Below are 27,147 nucleotides of genomic sequence, written 5' to 3'. Positions count from 1 at the left end.
TCTAAAATTCTTTCTGAAAGTTATTAGAAGCAAAGTAAAAAAAAAAAAAAAGAATTTATTTAAACAAATGAAGACCAAGTCTTTCAAATATTTTCTTGGATTTTCAAATTCTATTTGAGTTTTGTCTCTCTTAGAATTAAAAATGTTGAGCAAAGCGAGACCAGCTTGCTAGTAAATAAATAAAATTAAAAAAATAGAGGCAGCTCACTAATAAGGGCTGCTATTTGAGCTATTTTTAGAACAGGCCAGCGGGCGACTCATCTGATCCTTACGGGCTACTTAATGCCCAAGGGCACCGCGTTGGTGACCCGTACGATACACCGTATATGTGGATATTTTGCCACCAACCTGGTGCACGTGGGCACCGCGTTGGTGACCACTGCATTACATGATAGAAATTGTATTCTTTTTTTCTCAGTTTCCTTTTTTTATCACTGTAGTTGCCCTTGTGGCACATGTCAGAATTAGGGTTTAAAATTGTTTAGAAAAAGAATATGGGATCCAACAATGAATTTTCCACCTTCCTGCAGGGGCCCTTTAAGCCAGCAGAAGGAGCCCAGGCAAGTCGACGGCCAGAAAGTGCTCTTCTTCACACCGGTGAGGCGCTCTGTGCGCATCCAGAAGACGTCGCTGAAGTACCCGGCATGCCTCCAGGAGCATGACCGTTGTGTGGCCTCGTTCAGTGACCTGCTGGCCGCCGAAGAGGAGGAAGAGGAGGAGAAAATGGACGTTAAAAAACAGACAGGCGGCGAAACGAGCTCCAAGGACGGTTCGCTCATGTACATCTACCGGGAGAACGAGGCGCTGGAAGACAAAATATGTGTCCAGCTTCTGGGGGAGCAGGAGTCCTAACTGCTTTGGTACACCTGCCGATGACAGTTTTAAGTATTTTTATGACAACAACAAAATGTTTTTACCTTTCAGGGTCCAAAAAGAACAGGATACTTTATGAAGTAAATGCCTCGGAAGTCAAGTGAAAATTTAAACTGTCGAAGGCATTGATAAACCTTGGCAATGATGAAGAGCAATACAATTTACTACACCATTTGTACCAAGCACATTCACTTGGTGTCAACTTCAAAAGAATTGCCTATAAAAGACCACTAGGTGACAGTATAGTCCCGCAAATACCTTGTTCGCTGCATGTCCTTTTCAAAGGGTGAGTTACTTCATAGTTTTTCATTCTTGTTTAACACTTTTTGCAATGTTGTGGTAGTTGTTCAAATGTTACCTGAGCTGTTAATAAAATATTTTATGTTAGCAAATGATGTTTAATTTCCTAAGGAGAAGCGGAACCCTAAATAATGACATCTGATTTTACCAAACTTCCTGTTACCTTTCCATCATGTGTCCTCTTTGAAGGGTGAGTACTTTTTGTAATATCTCTTAAAACTCATTGCTTGACCTTGTTTTAAGTTCGTATGACAGGTAAAGAATGTTGCTTTAATCGAGTCATTAAAGGTTATACATGGGAGGCGTCCATTCATTTACAACATGGATGTTTCTAAAAATGACAATTTGATTAAATAAAGGGGGGAGATACTGGGAGCTTTGATATAGATATGATACCAAGTAAATACAGGGCTTGTTTTGCCGACGTCGATACTTTTGTGAACTGGCCTCCAGGTAAAACAAGGACTTGCAGGTAAAATAAGCTTTTTAATTATAATAACTTAAGAGCACACTACACATGGCAGTAACAAAGACACATTTCCAGTCCTGACGGTGGGGCAAACAGGCTTATAAGGAAGCCTGATTGGCAACCGTTACCAGGTGGGCCCAGGTTGCCAATCAAGGACAGGTGAAGCCAGGAGACAGAGCGCAGGGCCAGCGTGGCGAAACCAGACAGGAAGTGAACAAAAATAAAAGCGCTAAAGAGGAACGAAATACAAAAAATAAGAAAACACAAGACAGGCCGTGACAAAAATGTCAACAAAAATATCATAAATAACCTCGGCTCTGAAACAAAAAGGGAAATTTGTGTTGGATCCTTATTTTATGCAATATGTGCTTTGAAAAAAACGGACACATTTTACTTAAAATAAGAGACTGCAGGTCGTTCTTTCTACAATACAAATAATTAAGTGGGATGTTTGTTTCCTTTCATTTGTTTGCTCGTTTTAATTTTGACTCAAAAATATTGTAATGCAGTTTTACTCGACTAATGTATTTCAGATCATAATAATCTGACTATTCATGTGAAAAGGGTTTATTTTGCTCATACAATTACAACATTATGCTGTTAAGTTTATTCTTTGACTATTGTGAACTCGTTTTAACATTTACTGTAATCTGGATGCTCAAAATAATGCATATTGTGATTATTATTTTTTTTTAAATTAATTTTAGAATTACAACTTAATTCCAAGGTTGCCCAGTTTTAGGGTTTGTACTGAAAATATGTATGTTTGTAACATTGTGTTTATGTTCTCAGAGAAAATGTTTCTTAAGATTATTAGGGCAACTTTCTGTAACACGTTATTATAATTACACACTATTAAGCATTAGTAAACCCTAAATTCGTCATTTATAAAGCATGTTTACAACATACATATTAGTATACATTTGATGAACACAGTTATTAATGTTTTATTTATTAATAGGCTCATCAATAAAATTGTTAATGATTACATTGTTATACTTCAGTAATGAAAATGAAAATACAAACCCTGTTTTCATATGAGTTGGGAAATTGTGTTAGATGTAAATATAAATGGAATACAATGATTTGCAAATCATTTTCAACCCATATTCAATTGAATGTACTACAAAGATAAGATATTTGATGTTCAAACTCATAAACTTTATTTTGTTTTGCAAATAATTAACTTAGAATTTCATGGCTGCAACACGTGCCAAAGTAGTTGGGAAAGGGCATGTTCACCACTGTGTTACATCACCTTTTCTTTTAACAACAATAAATGTTTGGGAACTGAAGAAACTAATTGTTGAAGCTTTGAAGGTGGAATTCTTTCCCATTCTTGTTTTATAGAGCTTCAGTCGTTCAACAGTCCGGGGTCTCCGCTGTCGTATTTTACGCTTCATTATGTGCCACACATTTTCGATGGGAGACAGGTCTGGACTGCAGGCGGGCCAGGAAAGTACCCACACTCTTTTTTTTACGAAGCCAAGCTGTTGTAACACTTGTCTTTCTGAAAAAAGCAGGGGCGTCCATGATAACGTTGCTTGGATGACAACATATGTTGCTCCAAAACCTGTATGTACCTTTCAGCACTAATGGTGCCGTCGCAGATGTGTAAGTTACACATGCCCCGGGCACTAATACACCCCCATACCATCACAGATGCTGGCTTTTGAACTTTGCGCCTATAACAATCCTAATGGTTATTTTCCTCTCTGTTCTGGAGGACACCACATCCTGTGTTTCCAAATATAATTTGAAATGTGGACTCGTCAGACCACAGAACACTTTTCCACTTTGCATCACTCCATCTTAGGTGAGCTTTGGGCCCAGCCAAGCCGGCGGCGTTTCAGGATTTTGTTGATAAATGGGTTTGGCTTTGCATAGTAGAGTTTTAACTTGCACTTACAGATGTAGCGACCAACTGTAGTTACTGACAGTGGTTTTATGAAGTGTTCCTGAGCCCATGTGGTGATATTCTTTACACACTGTCAGTTTTTAATGCAGTACTGCCTGAGGGACCAAAAGTCCGTGATATCATCACTTACATGCAGTGATTTCTCCAGATTCTCTAAACTTTTTGATGATTTTACGGACCGTAGATGGTAAAATCCCTAAATTCCTTGCAGTAGCTTGTTGAAAAATGTTGTTCTAAAACTGTTCGACAATTTGCTTACAAAGTGTTGACCCTTACCACATTCTTGTTTGTGAATTACTTAGCTTTTCATGGAAGCTGCTTTTATACCCAATCATGGCACCCACCTGTTCCCAATTAGCCTGCACACCTGTGGGATGTTCCAAATAAGTGTTTGATGAGCATTCCTCAACTTTATCAGTATTTATTGCCACCTTTCCCCAACTTCTTTGTCACGTGTTGCTGGCATCAAATTCTAAAGTTAATGATTATTTGCACACAAAAAAAAATGTTTTTCAGTTTGAACATCTAATATGTTGTCCAGGTAGCATATTCAACTGAATATGGGTTGAAAATGACTCGCAAATCATTGTATTCCGTTTATATTTACATCTAACACAATTTCCCAACTCATATGGAAATGGGGTTTGTTTAATATATGGAACTATTAATAACACTGTAGGGATTACTTTAAAAAAATAAATACTTTACTTTAAAAATAGTAAACATGCAATGTTTGTAATTTATTTTAAAATTTTGAAAGCCCATTTTATTTAATGTCAGTTTTTTTGTGGTTAAAAATTTGCATAAAACAGTTATTCATTTAAAAAATGTTAAAGGGCTGAGGTACTGTGGGCAAAGAGGCAAAGATCAGATCTAAGATTGATAATTACATTAATTGTCGATGCATTGTTTTATTTTTTGCTGGGTTAGATTACAAACCTTATGGCGGTGTGGTATAATGGGGACTAAAAATTCCCATTGACTACAGTTATGTTCATAATAATAGCAGTGTGTTTAAAAAGGTGAGTAAACCTAAAAAAATTTTAAATAAATTGTATTTTAATGAACACAAATGCATTGGGGACACTGCACGTTCTATTTCAAAGCCATACAATTAGAAAAAAGTAATTAAATTTGATAATATTTTACAGAAAGTCAATAAGTATTAAAACAAAAAAATAGCAGTGTTGGCATATTTCTTTACAAAAATCAAATTTATTGTATAAACTAAGAAATACTTATATTCAACTTTCTTGAGAATCATTAATATTCAGTTCCATAACCACGGTTTCTGATAACTGCTTCACATCTGTGGCACATGGAGTCCACCAACTTCTGGCACCAGTCAACAAGTATTGCAGCCCAGGAAAATTGTACTACATTCCACAATTCCTCTGCATTTCTTGGCTTTGCCTCATGAACTGCATTTTTTATGTCAGCCCAAAAGTTTTCAATGGGATTAAGGTCCGGGGATTGTGCTTTCATTACTTGAATTCTGCTTGTCTGAAACCATGATTTTGCTCGCTTGCTGGTGTGTTTAGGGTCATTGTCTTGTTGAAACACCCATTTCAAGGGCATTTCCTCTTGAGCATACGGCAACATGACTTCTTCCAGTATTCTGATGTACTCAAACTGATCCGTGATCCCTGGCATGCGATATATAGGACCAACACCATTGTAGGAGAAACATCCCCATTTCATGATGCTTGCACCACCATGCTTCACCGTCTTCACTGTGTACTGGGGCTTGAATTCAGTGCTTGCAGGACATTTGACAAACTGTCTGTGGCCCTTGGACCCGAAAAGAACAATCTTACTCTCATCAGTCCACAAAATATTACGCCATTCCTTTTTAGGCCAGTCAATGTGTTCTTTGGCAAATTGTAACCGCTTCAGCACATGTCTTTTTTTTAACAATGGGACTTTGCGGGGGCTTCTTGCTGGTAGCTTGGCTTCACATAGACGTGGTCTGATTGTTACAGTACTCACAGGCAATCTTTGATCTACTTTGATCCTCCTGGAGGTGATCATTGGCTGAGCCTTTGCCATTTTGGTTATACTCCGATCCATTCGAATAGTCGTTTTTCTTTTTCTTCCTCGCCTTTCTGGTTTTGGCTGCCATTTTAAAGCGTTTGATATCATTTTAGCTGAACAGGGTATAATTTTCTGCACTTCTTTATAGGTTTTCCCCTCTTTTATTAACTTCTTAATCAAAGAACGCTCTTCTTTTGAACAGTGTCTGGAACGATCCATTTTACTCTGTTTTTTAAGGACAAATGCACAGCCAGCGTATGTAGCGTCATTTGCCTTGACCTTTAAATAAGGTCCACCTGTTAGGCAACCTTTTTTTTTCCACATAATCAATGACCTCACTAATTGAACTCAGCACTGCTATGTTTTTTGAACATGCCCTTTTTAGTAAATGATTCAGTTTCACAAAATCAGCAGCATGCATGTCATGCCTGTTAGATCTGTTGGTTTTCAATGCATTTACTAAACCTTTTAGAAACGTACTTGCAGTGTAGAAGTTGAAATCATAACAAAAACAGCGATTTATCTTGCTAGTGATGTGGGACTGCTACTATTTTGAACACAACTGTACCATTATAACTACAGTCATTATGCAATATGATCATGCATTCTTTAATTTCAGGGTTTCATTTTGAATCAAATAAGAGTACACCCTGTCAAAATTGTTGTTTGGAATAAAGCAAATCAATTGGAATACAAAATATTGTATTTGCATCATTAGTTTTCACGGTGGCAGAGGGGTTAGTGCGTCTGCCTCACAATACGAAGGTCCTGCAGTCCTGGGTTCAAATCCAGGCTCGAGATCTTTCTGTGTGGAGTTTCCATGTTCTCCCCGTGAATGCGTGGGTTCCCTCCGGGTACTCCGGCTTCCTCCCACTTCCAAAGACATGCACCTGGGGATAGGTTGATTGGCAACACTAAATTGGCCCTAGTGTGTGAATGTGAGGGTGAATGTTGTCTGTCTATTTGTGTTGGCCCTGCGATGAGGTGGCGACTTGTCCAGGGTGTACCCCGCCTTCCGCCCGATTGTAACTGAGATAGGCGCCAGCGCCCCCCGCAACCCTGAAAGGGAATAAGCGGTAGAAAATGGATGGATGGATGGATGGATAGTTTTTGTATAATAATTAATGCAGTTCTATAGTCACTTGAACTCTGCTGCCCTCGTGTGGTCATATAGGTTTAGTACTGCACTGGGGGTCAACTGGGGACATCAAAAGAACACGTTAAAGTACGCTCTCCGGCTTTGCAATATATACTAACTATCACTTTGGAGAAGCGTGATTATCAATCAATCAATCAATCAATCAATCAATGTTTACTTATATAGCCCTAAATCAGGAGTGTCTGAAAGGGCTGCACAAGCCACAACGACATCCTCGGCTCAGATCCCACATCCAATGAACTCTTAAGTGTGTGCGTGTAGACCACAGGTGTCCAACTCCCCCATCTTAGACCAGATGCACATTTGGATCAATGTGCAAATACTATAATGCATTTTTTTTTCTTTTTCGCCATTCTTTACGCATGGCAACACTGGCTAAAAATAGCTAATTGAATGATGCGTGCGAGCACACTTTGATGTCATGTTGACCCAGTACTATCAAATATCCATGGACAATTCTCATTCCATATACCATATTTCCTTGAATTGCCGCCGGGGCGCTAATTAATTTAAAACATCTTCTCACTCCGGCGCTTACCAACGGCATGCGGTAAATTTAGGCCTGCGCTTATGAATTTGAGTGTGATGTAAGGATACCATCATGAAAAGCACATTTTTATAAAAAGAACTTTATTATGGTCTTACTTTTACTTACAAATGAAGTCCATGCGCAGCTTCTTCTGATCAAAAGCTTCAATAACTTGTTTATAGAAGTCTTCCTTATCTTTCTTCAGTTTTAAAAGTCTCTCTGTCTCGATGGAGATCTTCCTTTATTACCTCCTGCTTTGATTGAAAGTCCAGTTTAGAAAACTGTTTTATTTTAGATATGTAATCCTCCATGTTAAAAGTGCAAGCGAGAGGAAAAAATAAACGATCGCTGCTCACTCTTGCTGCTTGTTGTCACTTCTTCTGCAGCCGAGTAGTCGCAAGAAGGATCACTAGCGCCCTCTACCACCAGGAGGCGGGAGTCAATTAATGACTCATATTTGACACACGCAGCTACGGTATATTAATAAAACATAGCTGTTTACTGTTCTTTTTAGCATATTCAATAGCTTGGACCTTAAATCCTACTTAATAGCTCTTAATCTTCTTCCCTTTATGCGATTTCAAATGATTGAAATCAGCCTCCTCCATTTTGAAAATGATGACAGGTGAAGTGTCACTCGTGACGTGACGAGTTTGACCCGGCGGAAATTCTAGGCATATGCTAATTATTTTGCGAAACGGGTTTGACCCGGCGGAAATTCTAGACGCGCTAAAAAAAATATTTTGCGAAACGAGTTTGACCCGGCGTTAATCCTGAGCCGGCGGTAATGCTAAGCATGCGCTAATTATGTTGCTAAATGAGTTTGACCCGGCAGTATTTCTAGGCAGGCACATACGGAAATACGGCTAAAATATTATATTATTATTATATCATAGCTAGAATATTAGTCATGATAATAATGACTTTTCAAAAACGCAAACATCATTTTCGTAGCAGAATCTGAAAAAAAGCACATAGCTTCTGTCCTATGATGCAGAGATTCTCAAACTGTGGTAGGCCAAAGAAGTCTGTACATACACTATATTACTAAAAGTATTAGGCCACCCATCCAAATGATAAGAATCAGGTGTACTAATCACTTGGCCCGGCCACAGGTGTATCAAATCAAGCACCTGGTCATGGAGACTTTTTCTACAAACATTTGTGAAAGAATGGGCTGCTCTCAGTGATTTCCAGCGTGGAACTGTATTGGGATGCCACATGTGCGACAAATCCAGTCATGAAATATCCTCGCTCCTAAATATTCCAAAGTCAACTGTTGGCTTTATTCTAAGAAAATTGAAAAGTTTGGGAACAACAGCAACTCAGCTACTAAGTGGTAGGCCACGTAAACTGAGAGAGAGGGATCACCGCATAGTGCTACAGAGCTCCAAATTTCATGTGACCTTCCAATTAGCCCACGTACAGTACGCAGAGAGCTTCATGGAATGGGTTTCCATGGCCGAGCAGCTGTTTCTAAGCCACACATCACCAAGTGCAATGCAAAGCGTGGGATGCAGTGGTGTAAAGCACGTCACTACTAGACTCTAGAGCAGTGGAGACGCCTTCTCCAGAGTGATGAATCACACTTTTCCATCTGGCAATCTGATGGACCAGTCTGGATTGTAAATTGCCAGGGGAACGCTACATTTCGGATTGCATTGTACCAAGGAGGAATTATGGTATGGGGTTGTTTTTCGGGAGTTGGGCTTGGCTCCTTAGTTCCAGTGAAAGGAACCTTTTGAATGCTCCAGGATACCAAAACATTTTGGACAATTCCATGCTCCCAACCTTGTAGAAACCGTTTGGAGCGGGCCCCTTCTTCTTCCAACATGACTGTGCACCAGTGCACAAAGCGAGGTCCATAAAGACATGGATGACAGAGTCTGGTGTGGATGAGCTTGACTGGCCTGCACAGAGTCCTGACTTGAACCCGACAGAACACCTTTGGGATGAATTGGAACGGAGACTGAGAGCCAGGCCTTCTCCACCAACATCAGACCAATGCGCTTTTGGAAGAATGGCCGAAAATTCCTACAAACACACTCTGCAACCTTGTGGACAGCCTTCCCGGAAGAGTTGAAGCTGTAATAGCTGCAAAAGGGCATATTGAACCCTATGGTTAGGAATGGGATGGCACTTCAACTTCATATGTGAGTCAAGGCAGGTGGCCAAATACTTTTGGCAATATAGTGTTACAATGGCCAAAAATATTAAATGTACTTTGTTAAATGAAACCTCTGCCTAGTTTAAATGAATACTTAGGCCTACTCAGCTACTATGTTCAAATATTGGTAATTATCACGGCACTTGGAGAGTCAAGTGTTTTCTTAGGTGGCTATAGAGCAGGGGTCTCCAACTCGCTGCCCGCGGGAACCAGGTCGCCCGTAAGGACCAGATGAGTCGCCCGCTGGCCTGTTCTAAAAATAGCTCAAATGGCAGCACTTACCAGTGAGCTGCCTCTATTTTTTAAATTTTATTTATTTACTAGCAAGCTGGTCTCGCTTTGCTAAACATTTTTAATTCTAAGAGAGACAAAACTCAAGTAGAATTTGAAAATCCAAGAAAATATGTTAAAGACTTGGTCTTCACTTGTTTAAATAAATTCATTTATTTTTTTACTTTGCTTCTTATAACTTTCAGAAAGACAATTTTAGAAAAAAAATACAACCTTAAAAATGATTTTAGGATTTTTAAACACATACCTTTTTACATTTTAAATTCCTCCTTCTTCTTTCCTGACAATTTTAAATCAATATTCAAGTACATTTTTTTTTTATTGTAAAGAAATAATATTTTTTTATTTAATTCTTCCTTTTAGCTTCTGTTTTTTCGACAAAGAATATTTTTGAAATATTTCTTCAAACTTATTATGATTAAAATTTTAAAAAATTATTGTGGCAAATCTAGAAAATCTGTAGAATCAAATTTAAATCTTATTTCAAAGTTTTTTGAATTTTTTTTTAACATTTTTGTTCTGGAAAATCTAGAAGAAATAATGATGTCTTTGTTAGAAATATAGCTTGGTCCAATTTGTTATCTATTCTAATTAAGTGCAGATTGGATTTTAACCTATTCAAAACATGTCATCAAAATTCTAAGATTAATCTTAATCAGGAAAAATTACTAATGATGTTCCATAAATTCTTTTTTTTTTTAAATTCACAAAAGTCTAATTAGCTAGTTTTTCTCTTCTTTTTTTCGGTTGAATTTTGAATTTTAAAGAGTCGAAATTGAAGATGAACTATGTTTCAAAATGTTGTTTTCATTTTTTACCTGTTTTCTCCTCTTTTAAACCGGTCAATTGTTTTTTTTCCCATCATTTATTCTCTACAAAAAACCTTCCGTAAGAGGAAAAAAAATGTATGACGGAATGACAGACAGAAATGCCCATTATTATATATATATATATATATATATATATATATATATATATATATATATATATATATATTAAACATAAATTGAGCAAATTGGCTATATCTAGCAATTTATTTAAGTGTGTATCAAACTGGTAGCCCTTCACATTAATCAGTACCCAAGAAGTAGCTCTTGGTTTCAAAAAGATTAGTGACCCCTGCTATAGAGGATCTTTGACTCGGGTTTTTGCAGTATAGGCTCGAATAAAAACAGCAAAGCGATCATGTCCTTCATGCGGATAGTGTTTGATTCATGTTTTTGGAGCAGAACTGATAATCGCTATTATATAGAGGATCTTTGATTAACATTTTCTTTGTAAGTCATCAAAAACGACAAATCTCAACAGTTATACATTGGATATTTGACTCACGTTTTTGTAGTAGGTCCTCAAAAACAGCAGTGTGTTCCTGATACAATATATTTTGAATATCAATTTTGTACTGCATCATTACCCTGTGACAGGGGATCTTTAGCCAATGTTGTATACTTAGTTGTGAAAAACAGCAGATCCCTCCTCTCACACAGCGGATCTTTGACCAGCATTTTTGTACTCGTTCTTTGAAAATCAGCTGAGCGCTGTTTGACTCGCGTTTTTGAAGCCGGTTCCCAAAAAACTGCAGAACTCTTCTGTCATTTAAAGGGCATTTAAGTGGCTTTTTTGTAGTTATTCTCAAAAAACGGCAACACTCCTGTTACATAAAAAATATCTTACTAGTCTTTTTGTGGTACAGTAAGTCCTAAAAACGGTCTTGTAGTGGATCTTTTACTGGCACTTTTGCAGCACATTCCTAAAAATACAGAATTATCTTGTAACGAAATCATGCCTTTTGATCTTTAGTCGGTCATCAAAAACAACAGCTTGCTCCTTATATAGAGGATCTTTGACTAGTGTTTTTGCAGACTTTCCTAAAACCAGTAAACTCAACCATAGAGGATCTTTGACTAGCATTGTTGCAGTAAGTCTTAGAAAATCAAGCAGATCTCTCCTCTCATGAAGAGGATAGACTACCATTTTTGCAACAGTTTACCAAAAACAGCAGAATGTCATGTAAAGAGCCTTTTTTGTAGTGATTCTCAAAAACAGCACTGTGCTCCTGTTCCATTAAAAAATATTTGACTAGCATTTTTGCAGTAGCTACTCAAAAATTAGTTAACTAATCTAAAGGATCTGTCACTTACGTTTTTTGCAGTGCATTTACAAAAACAGCAACATTTTCCTGTCAGAGGATCTTTGTCTGTTTGTAGTAGGTTATCAAAACAACAGCGCATGTTTCTGATAGACAGCTTTTTTGAGCTAGCCCTTTTGCAGTAGATCCTCAAAAACTGCACAGCACCCCCGTCATATAAAATATATTTGATTAGTTTTTTTGCAATAGTTCATAAATACAGTACAATTTAACTATGACTAGCATTTTTGCAGTAAGTCCTAGAGGAACAGCAGAGCTCTCTTTTCATGAAGAGGATTGACTACCATGTTTGCAGCAGTTTACTAAAAACAGCAGAACGCTTATGTTGTGTGAAGGGCTTTTTTGTAGTGATTCTCAAAAACAGCACTGTGCTCCTGTTCCATAAAAACATGTATAATTGACTAGCATTTTTGCAGTAGCTTCTCAAAAATTGCAGAACACTCCCGTTATCTAAAGGAATCTTTCACTAGCATTTTTTTGCAGTGCATTTCTAAAAACAGCAAAATTTCCCTGTCACAGAGGATTTTAATAGGTTGTCAAAAACAGCATGGCATGTTACTATTATTTAGACAGATTTTTTTAAGCTACCCTTTCTGCAGCAGATCCTCAAAAACTGCACAACACCACCTGTCATATAAAATATATTTGACTAGTGTTTTTGCAGTAGTTCTTAAAAAAAAGTACAACTCAACTATAGAGGATCTTTGACTAGCATTTTTGTAGCAAGTTTTAGAAAAACAGCAGCGCTCTCCTTTCATGAAGAGGATTGACTACCGTTTTTGCAACAGTTTAGCAAAAACAGCAGAAGGCTTATGTCGTGAGAATGACTTTTTTGAGCCTCAAAAACAGCACTGTGCTCCTGTTCCATAAAAAAATATATTTGACTAGCATTTTTGCAGTAGCTACTCAAAAATTGCAGAACACTTCTGTCAACTAAAGGATCTTTCACTAGTTTTTTTTTTTTGCAGTGCAGTTCTAAAAACAGCAACAATTTCCTGTCAGAGGATTTTAGTAGTTTATCAAAAACAGCAGCGCATGTTCCTGTTATTTGGACAGCTTTTTTGAGCTAGCCCTTTTTGCAGTAGATCAGGGGCGCTCACACTTTTTCTGCAGGCGAGCTACTTTTCAATTGACCAAGTCGAGGGGATCTACCGCATTCCTATTTATAATTTATATTTATTTATTTATGAAAGAAACATTTTTGTTAACAAGTTAATGGTGTTTAATGATAATACAAGCATGTTTAACACACATAGATTCCTTTCTTTCATGAAGACACAAATATAAGTTGGTGTATTTGATTCTGATGACTTGCATTGATTGGAATTAGACAGTGGTGCTGATAACGTCCGCATTTTCAAATGGAGGAAAAAAAAAAGTCCTCCTTTCTGTCCAATACCACATGAAAGTGGTTGGATTTGGCATCTCATTTGTCCAACTTGCATACTCGTTTTTAAACACTTTGTTATGAGAGTAGCATATGTGTGTGGCCCTTTAATGTCTGGCAGCAGGTGAGTGACGTCAGTGAGTGTGCGGGTGGGCAAGCAAGTGAGAAAGCGGTCGCTGAGGGCGGGGGGGAAATACATTGGCATCAAACTCCGTAGCTTGCTAGCTTGTGCGCGCTAGCTTTCTGAGAGTCTTATTTTGTTAGCACAGGCAGGATGAAACAGGTCTTTTATGGTGAAGACAGGAACTGTGCAGTCGGTCTTTAGAGTTTTGACAGTAGGTAGGGAGTCTCTAGAAATAAAATGTGTTTCTCTGCGTCCGCCCTGTTAGTGATTTTTTTCTTAAATATGAGCTCGCAGCAGCCAGCGTCATCTCACAAGATCCTCGGGTGCCGAGAATGTCAAACAACTGACGAAAGTGAAGTCTTGGTATGATTGATGATTGCTCATTTTTATGTATATTTTTTAATGCCTGGCTTGAGATCGACTGACACACCCTCCGAGATCGACCAGTCGATCGCGATCGACGTAATGGGCACCCCTGCAGTAGATCCTCAAAAACTGCACAGCACCCCCGTCTATAAAGGATCTTTGACGTGCACTTTTGCAGCAGTTACTCAAAAATTGTAGAACACTCCCGTCTAAAAGATCTTTTCAGAAGCATTTTTTTTTTTTTCCCAGTGCATTCCTAAAAAAAGCAGTCCGTTCACATACACCGAGGATTTAATGTTTTTTTTTTCAGTTGGTTGTCAAACCTTAAAAAAACAGCTGTGCGTTCTTGTCATAAAGAGGATTTTTGATGAGGGTTTTTACCGCAGATCCTAAAAAAACTACAGAGCACTCCCGTCATATCGATGATCTTTGACTCGCGTATTTGCAGTGCATTAATCAGAAGTCTGTAATAGAGGATATTTCACTGAGGTTGTCAAAAACGGCACAGTGCTCCTTTCATATGAAGGATCTTTGACCAGTGTTTTTGTAGTAGGTCCTAAAAACGGCAAAACTTAACTGCTTCATAGAGGATCTTTGAGTAGCATTTTTACAGCAGGTCCTAAAAAACTGAACAACACACCTTTTTATACAGAGGATCTTTGACTGGCCTTTTTGCAGCAGATTCCCACAAATAGCAGAGCGCTCTTGTCACATAGATGATCTTGGTGGGTGGGGCATGACCGGCACCTAAAGTGGCCGCTCTCTGCACGTCTTGACAGATTACAACAGCTGGCTAACTTTCGTTAGCTCTAAAATAAAACGCACCCCGTCAGGACTTTCACGTGTCGCCCTGTTGACCTCCATGTGTATTTTTGGCCCCAGGTTGGGGTAAAACCTCAAAGACTACACCCTGGAAGCTGCCCAATTAGACTCCTTGACCTGTAATACCTATAATTCACACTGCACTTCCTGTATTGGTGTTTCAGAGAATAGGGAGGCGTCAACAATATATTTTTCTCTTAAATGAAAGAATTTGATCAATACAAAAGAAGTCTATTTTGTATTTGTTTTGAAGGCCTACTGAAACCCACTACTACCGACCACGCAGTCTGATAGTTTATATATCAATGATGAAATATTAACATTGCAACACATGCCAATAAGGCCGGTTTAGTTGACTAAATTGCAATTTTAAATTTTGCACGGAAGTATCATGCTAAAACGTCGCAGTATGATGACGCGTGCGCATGACGTCACACATTGTAGAGGACATTTTGGTCCAGCACCGTTCCCAGCTATAAGTCGTCTCTTTTCACTGCATAATTCCACAATATTATGGACATCTGTGTTGCTGAATCTTTTGCAATTTGTTCAATTAATAATGGAGACGTCAAAGAAGAAAGATGTAGGTGGGACCGGTGTATAGCGGCCGCCTTTAGCAACACAAACACGGCCTGTGTTTCCTTGTTTACATTCCCGAAAGATGACGGTGAAGCTTTACTATGGAACAGAGCGGTCAAGCGAACATGGTTCCCTACCACATGTTAACCGGCAGGTTTCGGTGAGAAAATGGTGGTAATAAGTTGGCTCTTACCGTAGACATGAGCGGAGAGCTTGCGTCGTCCCTCCTGCAGCTGCGGAGTCTCTTGCCTCCTCACACCGGCCGCCCCCGACTGTCAAATGCTTACATCGTGGAGGAGGGGAAAAAAATATACCTCAGCCCGGCTGCCTTCGCCTCGTCGAGAAACGTGGCTTCCCTCGGAGACACTGGCGGTCACCACACCCCTCCGACTTTCAGGTTTTACAGGTACGACCATATAATCTCACTAAAACACTAGTAACACAATGAGCAGATAAGGGATTTTCCAGAATTATCCTAGTAAATTTGTTTAATAACATCTGAATCACTCTGTCGTCTAGTTATTTTTTTTTGTTTTGTTTTTTTTCTACTCCTTCACTCTCACTTTCCTCTTCCACAAATTTTTCAACCTCCCTCAAATGAATGGGAAAATCGTCGCTTTCTCGGTCCGAATCGCTCTCGCTGCTGGTGGCCATGGTTGTAAACAATGTTCAGATGTGAGGAGCTCCACAACCCGTGACGTCACGCGCACATCGTCTGCTACTTCCGGTACAGGCAAGGCTTTTTTATTAGCGACCAAAAGTTGCGAACTTTATCGTCGATGTTCTCTACTAAATCCTTTCAGCAAAAATATGGCAATATCACGAAATGATCAAGTATGACACATAGAATGGACCTGCTATCCCCGTTCAAATAAGAAAATCTCATTTCAGTAGGCCTTTAAAGTATATTCTCTTATTGACCGTGGCTTAAGCACTGGACTAATATGGTTGTAGTTCTTGGTTCTAGTCAGAACTCGAGCAGCAGTATTCCGTATGTACTGCAGCTGCTTTGTGGCTCGTTTAGAGAGCCTAGTGAGAAGGCCATTACATCAGTCTAGCCCGGTGTTTTTTTTAACAATAGGGCCCATTGTTGGCCGCCAAAATATTTCTGTTTCTCTATTAACATTTCAGTCAGTGAAACGTAGATCTGAGTGTCATCTGTAGAGTTGTGGTAGGACACATTGGAGATGCATATTAGCATGTACAAGTTGAACAATAGGGGTCCCATGATTGACTCCTGAGGAACCCCAAAGGTTCCTCACCATTTGGTCAGAGACACAATTGCCAATTCCACACAATTCCTCACAATATGTCCTGTGATCTAACAAGGACTTGAACCAGCTAAGAGCAGAACCAAGTATTCCCACTTACAAACACCGTTTCCATATGAGTTGGGAAATTGTGTTAGATGTAAATATAAATGGAATACAATGATTTGCAAATCATTTTCAACCCATATTCAGTTGAATATGCTACATAGACAACATATTTGATGTTCAAACTCAAAAACATTTTCTTTTTTTTTGCAAATAATCATTTACTTTAAAATATGATGCCAGCAACACGTGACAAAGAAGTTGGGAAAGGTGGCAATAAATACTGATAAAGTTGAGGAATGCTCATCAAACACTTATTTGGAACATCCCACAGGTGTGCAGGCTAATTGGGAACAAGTGGGTGCCATGATTGGGTATAAAAACAGCTTCCCAAAAAATGTTTAGTCTTTCACAAGAAAGGATGAGGCGAGGTACACCCCTTTGTCCACAACTGCGTGAGCAAATAGTCAAGAACAACGTTTCTCAAAGTGCAATTGCAAGAAATTTAGGGATTTCAACATCTACGGTACATAATATCATCAAAAGGTTCACAAAATCTGGAGAAATCCATCCATCCATCCATCTTCTTCCGCTTATCCGAGGTTGGGTCGCGGGGGCAACAGCCTAATCAGGGAAACCCAGACTTCCCTCTCCCCAGCCACTTCGTCTAGCTCTTCCCAGGGGATCCCAAGGCGTTCCCAAGCCAGCCGGGAGACATAGTCTTCCCAACGTGTCCTGGGTCTTCCCCGTGGCCTCCTACCGGTTGGACGTGCCCTAAACACCTCCCTAGGGAGGCGTTCGGGTGGCATCTTGACCAGATGCCCGAACCACCTCATCTGGCTCTTCTCGATGTGAAGGAGCAGCGGCTTTACTTTGAGGTCCTCCCGGATGGCAGAGCTTCTCACCCTATCTCTAAGGAGAGCCCCGCCACACGGCGGAGGGAACTCATTTCGGCCGCTTGTACCCGTGATCTTATCCTTTCGGTCATGACCCAAAGCTCATGACCATAGGTGAAGATGGGAACGTAGATCGACCGGTAAATTGAGAGCTTTGCCTTCCGGCTCAGCTCCTTCTTCACCACAACGGATCGGTACAACGTCCGCATTACTGAAGACGCCGCACCGATCCGCCTGTCGATCTCACGATCCACTCTTCCCCCACTCGTGAACAAGACTCCTAGGTACTTGAACTCCTCCACTTGGGGCAGGGTCTCCTCCCCAACCCGGAGACGGCACTCCACCCTTTTCCGGGCGAGAACCATGGACTCGGACTTGGAGGTGCTGATTGTCATTCCGGTCGCTTCACACTCGGCTGCAAACCGATCCAGTGAGAGCTGAAGATCCCGGTCAGATGAAGCCATCAGGACCACATCATCTGCAAAAAGCAGAGACCTAATCCTGCTGTCACCAAACCGGAACCCCTTAACGCCTTGACTGTGCCTAGAAATTCTGTCCATAAAAGTTATGAACAGAATCGGTGACAAAGGACAGCCTTGGCGGAGTCCAACCCTCACTGGAAATGTGTTTGACTTACTGCCGGCAATGCGGACCAAGCTCTGACACTGATCATACAGGGAGCGGACCGCCACAATAAGACAGTCCGATACCCCATACTCTCTGAGCACTCCCCACAGGACTTCCCGAGGGACACGGTCGAATGCCTTCTCCAAGTCCACAAAGCACATGTAGACTGGTTGGGCAAACTCCCATGCACCCTCAAGAACCCTGCCCAGAGTATAGAGCTGGTCCACAGTTCCACGACCAGGACGAAAACCACACTGTTCCTCCTGAATCCGAGGTTCGACTGTCCGGCGTAGCATTCTCTCCAGTACACCTGAATAAACTTTACCGGGAAGGCTGAGGAGTGTGATCCCACGATAGTTGGAACACACCCTCCGGTCCCCCTTCTTAAAGAGAGGAACCACCACCCCGGTCTGCCAATCCAGAGGTACCGCCCCCGATGTCCATGCGATGCTGCAGAGTCTTGTCAACCAAGACAGCCCCACAGCATCCAGAGCCTTAAGGAACTCCGGGCGAGGAGCTTTTTAACTACCTCAGCGACCTCCGCCCCAGAAATAGGAGAGTCCACCACAGATTCCCCAGGCACTGCTTCCTCATAGGAAGACGTGTTGGTGGGATTGAGGAGGTCTTCGAAGTATTCCTTCCACCTATCCACAACATCCGCAGTTGAGGTCAGCAGAACACCATCTGCACCATACGGTGTTGATAGTTGATAAGCCATTTATCAACAACATCCAGAAACGCCGCTGGCTTCTCTGGGCCTGAGATCATCTAAGGTGGACTGATGCAAAGTGGAAAAGTGTTCTGTGGTCTGACGAGTCCACATTTCAAATTGTTTTTTAGAAAAATTCGACATCGTGTCATCCGGACCAAAGGGGAAGCGAACCATCCAGACTGTTATCCAAGCAAAGTTCCAAAGCCAGCATCTGTGATGGTATGGAGGTGCATTAGTACCCAAGGCACGGGTAACTTACACATCTGTGAAGGCACCAATAATGCTGAAAGGTACATATAGGTTTTGGAACAACATATGCTGCCATCTAAACGCAGTGACACAATTACTATTTCCAACAAAATATGTCCTGTGATCCAGCCAGGACTTGAACTAGCTATGAGCAGAACCAGATATTCCCACTTAGTTCCCTAACCTCAGTCATAAAATAGCACGGTCAATTATGTTAAAGGCAGTGCTGAGGGCTAGCAGAACTCGGATTGAGGCTTTGCTGCGTCTGTGTTCAGGCGGATATCATTCGCCACCTCGATTAGAGCGGTTTCAGTGCTGTAGTGAGGCCTAAAGCCGGATTGGAAAGTATCAAGGACATTATCATACAGGAGAAAGTCACTAAGCTGTTGGTATTCATGACAGCAAAACCCACGTATTCAGTTAATCCCTACTTATTTATTTTTCAAGTATTGCTCTTCGGTTGCCTTGGTGGAGGTCTGCGTTCGAGTAAGGAAATGACCACACGTGTCATGGGCAAAAAAACATTTTTTTTATTATTATTTCTGGTTGCAAAGAACTTTACAGCAGAACACACATGACCAAAACAGCTGCCATTTCACGGAACACGGTACAGAAAGTATGGATGTCTTTCAATCTCATGTGTTATATATCTCTAAATATATCTATATATTATACCTATATCAATAGAAAAGAACAAAACTATTTTATCGTGTGTCATTTCTCGCTGTTTTGAGTAAAATTCAACACAAAAAGGAAGTGGGACAATGACGTGATTCCCCAAAAGCGCATTGAGTTTAAAACTTCAAAAGCGCATTTTGTTTAAAACATATCATCGAGCTTAGACATAAACTTTTTTTTTTCTCGTCATACACAATATGGTCTGACATTTTTTGGGGGGGGGATAAATACCATCGTATAGAGCACTCAACATCGTATACGCAAAGAAAAAGAACACAAGGCATGCAAAACCAAAATGTTGGGGGTAGGGCGTAAAAGAACAAATAGTTGACGATGGAGGCGTTTTGGGGTTTTTTTGGAAGCTGATGGAGGACAAAAGGTGACAAAAAAAGGAGTGCTGATGCTCTGTAAAGTGAGCTGGAGTGCTGCGGAGTGCCAATAATTTGTTACATTTCCTCTAAGGCAGGGGTGTGCAAACTTGATCCAACAAAAAAAAACATGCTTGGGACATTTAAAAATGATTTAATGTAGGTCAACCTATAACAGGGGTGTCCAAAGTGTGGCCCGGGGGCCATTTGCGGCCCGCAGCTAATGTTTTACCGGCCCGCAGCACGTCATTGTAAAAATACTAAAATATATATATTTTTTAAACAATAAAAAGTGGAATAAAAGAGCAAATAGGTGAAATGCAACGAGAAAAAGTTGCATTGTTGACCCCAATAACACCATTTTTTTAAATAACTTCTCAGAAAATAATAATGAATAAAAATCAATGTTGCTATAAATTATTGATTTAAGGACTAAAAGGACAAAAATACAACAAACATAAAAATATGAAAATTAGAAAAAAAAAATTGCCATACTAATTATACTAATGATTGTTATAAATATACTAAACCAATTACAATATATTTTATCTGAAGCTTATATAGAGATTTAAGTGTTGAATGAAAAAAAAAAAAGCATGACCTTTTTATGAGTGGGTCACTTTTGGATCCCTAAGAATTTTAGTGGAATTTAATATAACTGTCTTTGCTTAAAAATTTTTTAAAAAAAGATAATAAATTCTAATCAATTTTGCTATTATTTATTGACCTATTTAGGCATCAAATTACTTCACATCAAATATTCCACTTTGAAATTTTTTGGGAGAAAAATATTGTATATTTTGTATTTTTGACCCAAAAAATAGGGTTTCGACAAACAGCTTGTAAAATGTGATAAAAATAATTAAGTAGAATTAGAGATTCAAGGGTTTTATGAAAAAAATAATATATGACTTGCCGTATTTCCTTGAATTGCCGCAGGTCATATAGTATGCGCCTGCCTTGAATTACTGTCAGGTCAAACTCGCTTCCCAAAATAATTAGCGCATGCTTAGTATTACCGCCCGGTCAAACTTGTGACGACACGAGTGACACTTCCCCTGTCATCATTTTCCAAAATGGAGGAGGCTGATTTCAATACCGGTAATTTGAAATTGCATAAAGGGAAGAAGATTAAGAGCTATTCAGTAGGATTTAAGGTCCAAGCTTACATCACACTCAAATTTTTACCGCATGCCTTTGGTAAGCGCAGGAGTGAGAAGAGGTTTTAAATGAATTAGCGCCCCGGCGGCAATTCAAAGAAATATGGTATTATGAACCTTGTTTAAGAGTGAAACCCTTCTGGGTCCTTAGGACCTAACTTGAGGGAGCCCCCCCCCAAAAATAAAGTATATTGTATTGGTTTTGAAAATGAAAAAAATATCAAAATGGCCCCCATGTGCTTTGATTTTTCAGTGTGCTGCCCTCAGTGGAAAAAGTTTGGACACCCCTGACCTATACTAATTAACAATATATATTTTGAGTGCCATTTCAGAATAAAAATAAACTGAAGTTACAATTTGGACACCCCCGCTCTAAAGGAAAACAAAAGCAGGCATGAAGAAATATCAAAGTGTAGTGTTTGTTAAATAAGCCACTTTTTTCTTTAAATAAAAGTCTCATTTGAGACGATAAATATCTCTTTTTGAAAAATAATGTTATCTATAATTGTTTTTGGGTTTTTTAAATCTCTCCCAGTATACATTTAGTTATTTTGCATCTTTTTGTTTTCCCACAGCACCTCGTTGGTCTTACAATCGGGCATTCAACAGTTCCTCGGGTGGAGAGATCCGAATGACGGCTTTGACCCACAGGACATGGTCCTCCAGAGTGGAGATGGGATGTGCCGGTTCTAAAACAAGTAGCACCTTGAGGGGACACACACCAAGAAGCATGGAGGTAAGGGACAGGTGTGTGTCGGGCCGTCGTCCACATAATCCAAACGGGCCGTGTGCTTGTAACAGAACACCTGCCGGTGTGTGAGTCGGGGCGGGGGTGGGGATGTCCCGTCCAAGCTGGACACCCTCCATTTGGCCAGTCTTGGTCCGTAGAGGCGGGTATAAGTCACGACTGACGCCGTCCAAAACACAAACGACAGGTGAGCTCTTTTGATTGGCTCTCAACCAGGAAGTAGGGTGCGCCTGCTCGACCGTACTGCTATCGGATAGACAAGTCACATAATGATGCATCTCATTTAGAATATTTTTTAAAAGTATGCTTGTTTCAAAGTGACAGATTATTTTGCTGATTTTACGAAGTACAGCTCAGGTTATATATTAGCAAATAGGTTTAACAAAGTAAGAAAACTCAAACAGGGAAAGCTACGATTACGGCCGCTAATTCTATCAACCTCAGTCTTCTATAGTCGTCAGGTTCGTGAGCTACAAAAAAAATTCCCAAATTGGCGTCAACCAACATTGGCGTGAACATTTTACGTATGAGTGGTCGCCATTTTAATCTACGCCTCTGCATGCACTTTAAAATGTGGCTACTTTGCTGATGGTGCAGACATGATGCTACTTATATTCCAGAGCAGGGGTGTCCAAAGTGCGGCCCGGGGGCCATTTGCGCCCCGCAGCTAATTGTTCACTGGCCCGCCACACATTCTGCAAAAACAGCAAAATTGATAGTGTTGCAAAAATTTAAAAAAACATTTAAAAAAAAGTGGAATGAGGTGAAATCTAATGAGAAAAAGTGGCAATATTGACACAAAGCTGCCATGCAGGCAGTTTTTTTGTTCCTTTTGTCTTTATTTTCTTTTTTCCATTGCTAAAAAAAAAAAGGACAAAAAAATCTGTTTTAATTAATTATTACTTAAAAATTATCACTTTAAAATGTTTTATGTGGAAAAAATATTGCATATGTTGTGTGGTTGCCATATAAAAACATCAATGTTTTGACAAAAGAGCATAAAACAAAAAAAAACAATATGTCAAACTTAAAATCGACAGATATATCGGAAGTTGATCTTGAAATTTAAGTGTCAAAAGTACAAAAACAATTAATAAAAATGTATCACTTTATAAGTGGGAAACCTTTCGGATCTCAAATATAATTAGGATTTTATTTAACTTTTCACTGTGATTACTCAAAAATATTAAATAATTCAAATCAATGGTGTCCTTCATTATTGATCTTTGAAGGCTTTAATTGCTAAATAAAGGAACTCTCCTGAAGGAATCAATAAAGTACTATCTATCTAAATACTGCATATTTAAGTTTTACAATTAATAAACAAAGTTGTCTTTGACAGAAAAGGCATAAAACCTTATTTGTTTTACTTTATATCCACCTCAAGTTGATATAGAGATTTACTGTCAGCCTTAAATAAATAAAAAAAAATAATAATTTGACTTATTTTAAAATTTTTTGTGATAAAAAAAAAAATCCATATATTTTGTTATGGTTTGAAAATGAAAAATATCAAAATGGCCCCCGCATGCTTAAGTTTTTCGTGTGCGGCCCTCTTTGGAAAATGTTTGGACACCCCTGTTCTAGACATTCGCTACATGGAGGGAAATTTGGTCTTTGAGTCCAAACTGACTCCAGAAATAAAGAAAACAAAAACTTTTGCCCGATATTCTAATTGAGATGCACCTATATATATATATATATATATATATATATATATATATATATATATATATATATATATATATATATATATATATATATATAGGTGTGTGTGTGTGTATATGTATATCTGTGTGTATATATACATACACACATATATGTACATATATGTATACATATATATTTATCAATACATATGTATATTATATATCAATCAATCAACCAATAGGGATCCACACTTATATCTCCATCTACGTTTTAGAATATATATAGATTTTTTTTTAAACTCTGAATTTGAAAAAGTCATGCACTCTGGATCTTGTTTTATCTCCCTGGCTTTGCATCGTCCGGTCAGCTGGATGAACAAACACAAAGAAGTGAGGAGTCAGTCGTCGTCCACGTCGTCGCCCTCGGACTCTTCCGCCGCCCGGTGCTCGAACGCCTTGTCCCGGTGGCGCTCCTGGATCTCCTTCATCTCCTCGGCGTAGCGGCTGAACGCGCCCCCGAACTTGCTCCAAGCCTTGAAGGGGATGGTGATAGAGTTCCGGTAGCTGGGCTTGACCTCGCTCACCCGCAGGAAGACGCCGTACTTGTTGGAGCCCACGTCGAAGAAGAAGCGCTTGGAGTCCACCATGATGGAGGTGCCCTCCGGGAGCTCGCTGAAGCCCGCCGTGCCTCCGCCGCCGCCCGCCAGCTCGTCGTCGTCGCCGCCGTAGTCGTCGATCAACTTGGCCAAGGCGTCGCGGAACTCTATCAAGCCCTGGGCCGGCAGGGCGATGGTCTGTCCGGCCTGCATGCCGGCTACAGGCATGCCGCCGACACCGAAGCCGGGGCCTCGGTTCACGGTCTGGCGGATCCGGAGAAAGCGGCCCCGCTGGTTCTCCTTAAGGTCGAGGTAGTACTTTCGGTTCTCGCGCACCAGGAATTCGCTCTTCAAGGCCCGCCGAGGCCCGCTGTCATCGCCGCCCGATGACTGGGCGATCTGCTCGGGAGTGCTAGGCCCCAGCTGCGCGTAGTGCTCGATGAAATCCCCGAGGTAGTCGCGGAACTCCGCCGCCACTGACATGGAGAGAGTCAGCCGACTTTTTGATCCTCCGGCGCCGACCTCGGCGATCTTGATGAACCGGCCTTTGGCGTTTTGCTTCACGTCCAGATAGAAGCGTTTGTTCTGGATGTCCAGCCGCTTGGAGGCCAGCTCCTGGGTCTCCGGCTCCCGCTGGTAATGCTGGAAGCCTCCGCCGCCTCCTCCTCCTCCGCCTCCGCCGCCGCCTCCTCCCCCTCCGCTGCTGCTGCCACCGCGCTCACTTCCACTGTCCCCATCCGCCATCTTCGCCACCAGCAGCCCGTTTCTCCACCTCGCTTTCACTACCACCCCTCTGCGAGCAACATTACTGAGCAACATAAGCCGGATGCTGCAAATCGGACAGTGATTGGCCGCCCCGGAAGCCACTCGTAACATCCTGCGTTTTAATTGGCCAATCTTCCGTCTCAGGGGAAAGCCAGCCCCTCTTAATGACGTGGCCAAGGGGTGTCCAAACTTTTTCCACTGAGGGCCACACATGGAAAAATTAAAGCATGCGGGGGGCCATTTTGATATTTATCATTTTCAAACCATAAAATAATACATGGATTTTTAAAATGTATTTTACCTTTAGAGGTCCCGGGGACCATAAAGGGTCTCAGTTATTGAAATTGTTAAAAATAAGTCAAATTTGTATTATTATTATTTAACGCCTACAGTAAATCTCTATCAGGGGTCGGCAACCCACGGATCTGGAGCCGCATGCGGCTCTTTAGCTCAGCCCTAGTGGCTCTCTGGAGCTTTTTCAAAAATATATGAAAAATGCCAATGATGAGGGGAAAAAACATCCATTCATCCATTTTCTACCGCTTATTCCCTTTTGGGTCGCAGGGGGCGCTAGTGCCTATCTCAGCTACAATGGGGCGGAAGGCGATGTACACCCTGGCCAAGTCGCCACCTCATCACAGGCCCGGGAAAAAACATATTTTTTGTTTTAATATGGTTTCTTTCAGAGGACAAACATGACACTAAACTCCCTAATTGCTATAAAGCACAATGTTTGTATTAAACATGCTTCACTGATTTGAGTATTTGGCGAGCGCCGTTTTGTCCTACTAATTTTGGCATTCCTTGAACTCACCGTAGTTTGTTTACATCAGTGGTTCTTAACCTTGTTGGAGGTACCGAACCCCACCAGTTTCATATACGCATTCACCCAACCCTACTTTAGTGAAAAATAAAATGTTTTTTTTTTTTTAAATTCAAGACAAAGTTATGTTTTTGGTAACACTTTAGTATGGGGAACATATTCTAAGTAACAAAGACTAGAGTTTTTGGGTTAGGGTTAGGATCAGGGTTAGGGTTATAATAAGGCGATGCCGAATAATGCGTTAATAAGTACTTAATAATGACTAGTTAAGAGCCAATATGTTACTAATGTGCATATTAATAGGCAACTATTTAATGGTGAATATGTTCCCCATACTAAAGTTTTTTGTACTGGTGCACAAAATGAACCGTGCATGAACCTTGTTCAAACAACAAAACCAGCATAGTGCATAAACCCACAACCAATCACACACCTGCAAAAATCAGTCTGCTCTTGCCGTATCCGTAATACGCCGATAGGGAGAAGTTTGTATTTACACGATGAGTCGGGTGTGGTTTGACCTCCGCCGAACCCCTGAGGCCGACTCACTGAACCCCTAGGGTTCGATCGAACACAGATTAAGAACCACTGGTTTACATGCATAACTTTCTCCGACTTTCTAAGACGTGTTTTATGCCACTTATTTTTCTGTCTCATTTTGTCCACAAAACTTATAACGTTGTGCATGAATGCACAAAGGTGAGTTTTGTTGATGTTATTGAGTTGTGTGGAGTGCTAATCAGACATTTGGTGACTGCATGAATGCAACCTAATAGATGCTAACATGCTATTTAGGCTAGCTGTATGTACATATTGCATCATTATACCTCATTTGTAGCTATATTTGAGCTCATTTAGTTTCCTTTAAGTCCTCTTAATTCAATTTATATCTCATGACACTCTATCTATATGTAATATGGCTTTTAAATTTTTGCGGCTCCAGACGGATTTGTTTTTGTATTTTTGGTCCAATATGGCTCTTTCAACATTTTGGGTTGCCGACCCCTGCTCTATATCAACTTTATATATAAAAAAAAAAAAAAAGGTTTTATGGCTTTTCTGTCAAAAACGTCTTTGTTTTTTTAATAGTAAAACTGAAATATGTAGTATTTAGTATTTAGAGCCCTAAAAGATCAATAATGCAGGAGACCATTGATTTTAATTCTTTAATATTTTTGAGTAATCACAGTGAAAAGATAATTAAAATACCACTAAATATATTTGGGATCCAAAAGGTGCCCCACTCATAAAGTGGTACATTTTTATTTATTTATTTTACTTTCAACACTTACGTTATGAGATGAACTTAAGATATATCTGTCAATTTTACGTTTAAACTATTATTTTGTTTGTTTTTTGCTATTTTGTCAAAGAAAACTTTGTTTTTATATGG

General features: G+C 40.0%; 2 protein-coding genes across 5 annotated transcripts in view; one reads left to right on the top strand and one right to left on the bottom strand.

Moving 5' to 3' along the window:
• ckap2l (cytoskeleton associated protein 2-like) overlaps positions 1-1,472 on the top strand; it is a 29,105-nt gene extending 27,633 nt beyond the window's left edge. For all 4 annotated transcript variants that reach the window (XM_061904512.1, XM_061904504.1, XM_061904496.1 and 1 more), the window contains one exon: positions 531-1,472. In XM_061904512.1, coding sequence (XP_061760496.1) covers positions 531-852 — 322 coding nt within the window. In that variant the 3' untranslated portion in view covers positions 853-1,472. The remainder of the gene's footprint in view (positions 1-530) is intronic.
• Positions 1,473-19,474: 18,002 nt separating this feature from the next.
• LOC133555050 (transcriptional activator protein Pur-beta-like) lies at positions 19,475-25,051 on the bottom strand. The gene has a single exon (XM_061904483.1). It carries the CDS (start codon positions 25,040-25,042, stop codon positions 23,969-23,971), a length of 1,074 nt encoding a protein of 357 aa, XP_061760467.1. The 5' UTR covers positions 25,043-25,051; the 3' UTR covers positions 19,475-23,968.
• Positions 25,052-27,147: the final 2,096 nt, after the last annotated feature.

This window comes from Nerophis ophidion, linkage group LG01 (assembly GCF_033978795.1).
Source record: "Nerophis ophidion isolate RoL-2023_Sa linkage group LG01, RoL_Noph_v1.0, whole genome shotgun sequence".
NCBI classification, from domain to species: domain Eukaryota; kingdom Metazoa; phylum Chordata; class Actinopteri; order Syngnathiformes; family Syngnathidae; genus Nerophis; species Nerophis ophidion.
This window is presented reverse-complemented; position numbering and strand designations above follow the sequence as displayed.

Bases quoted from the DNA above. Each gene is read 5' to 3' on its own strand.
- LOC133555050 (XM_061904483.1), bottom strand. From the start codon at position 25,042: ATGTTACGAGTGGCTTCCGGGGCGGCCAATCACTGTCCGATTTGCAGC.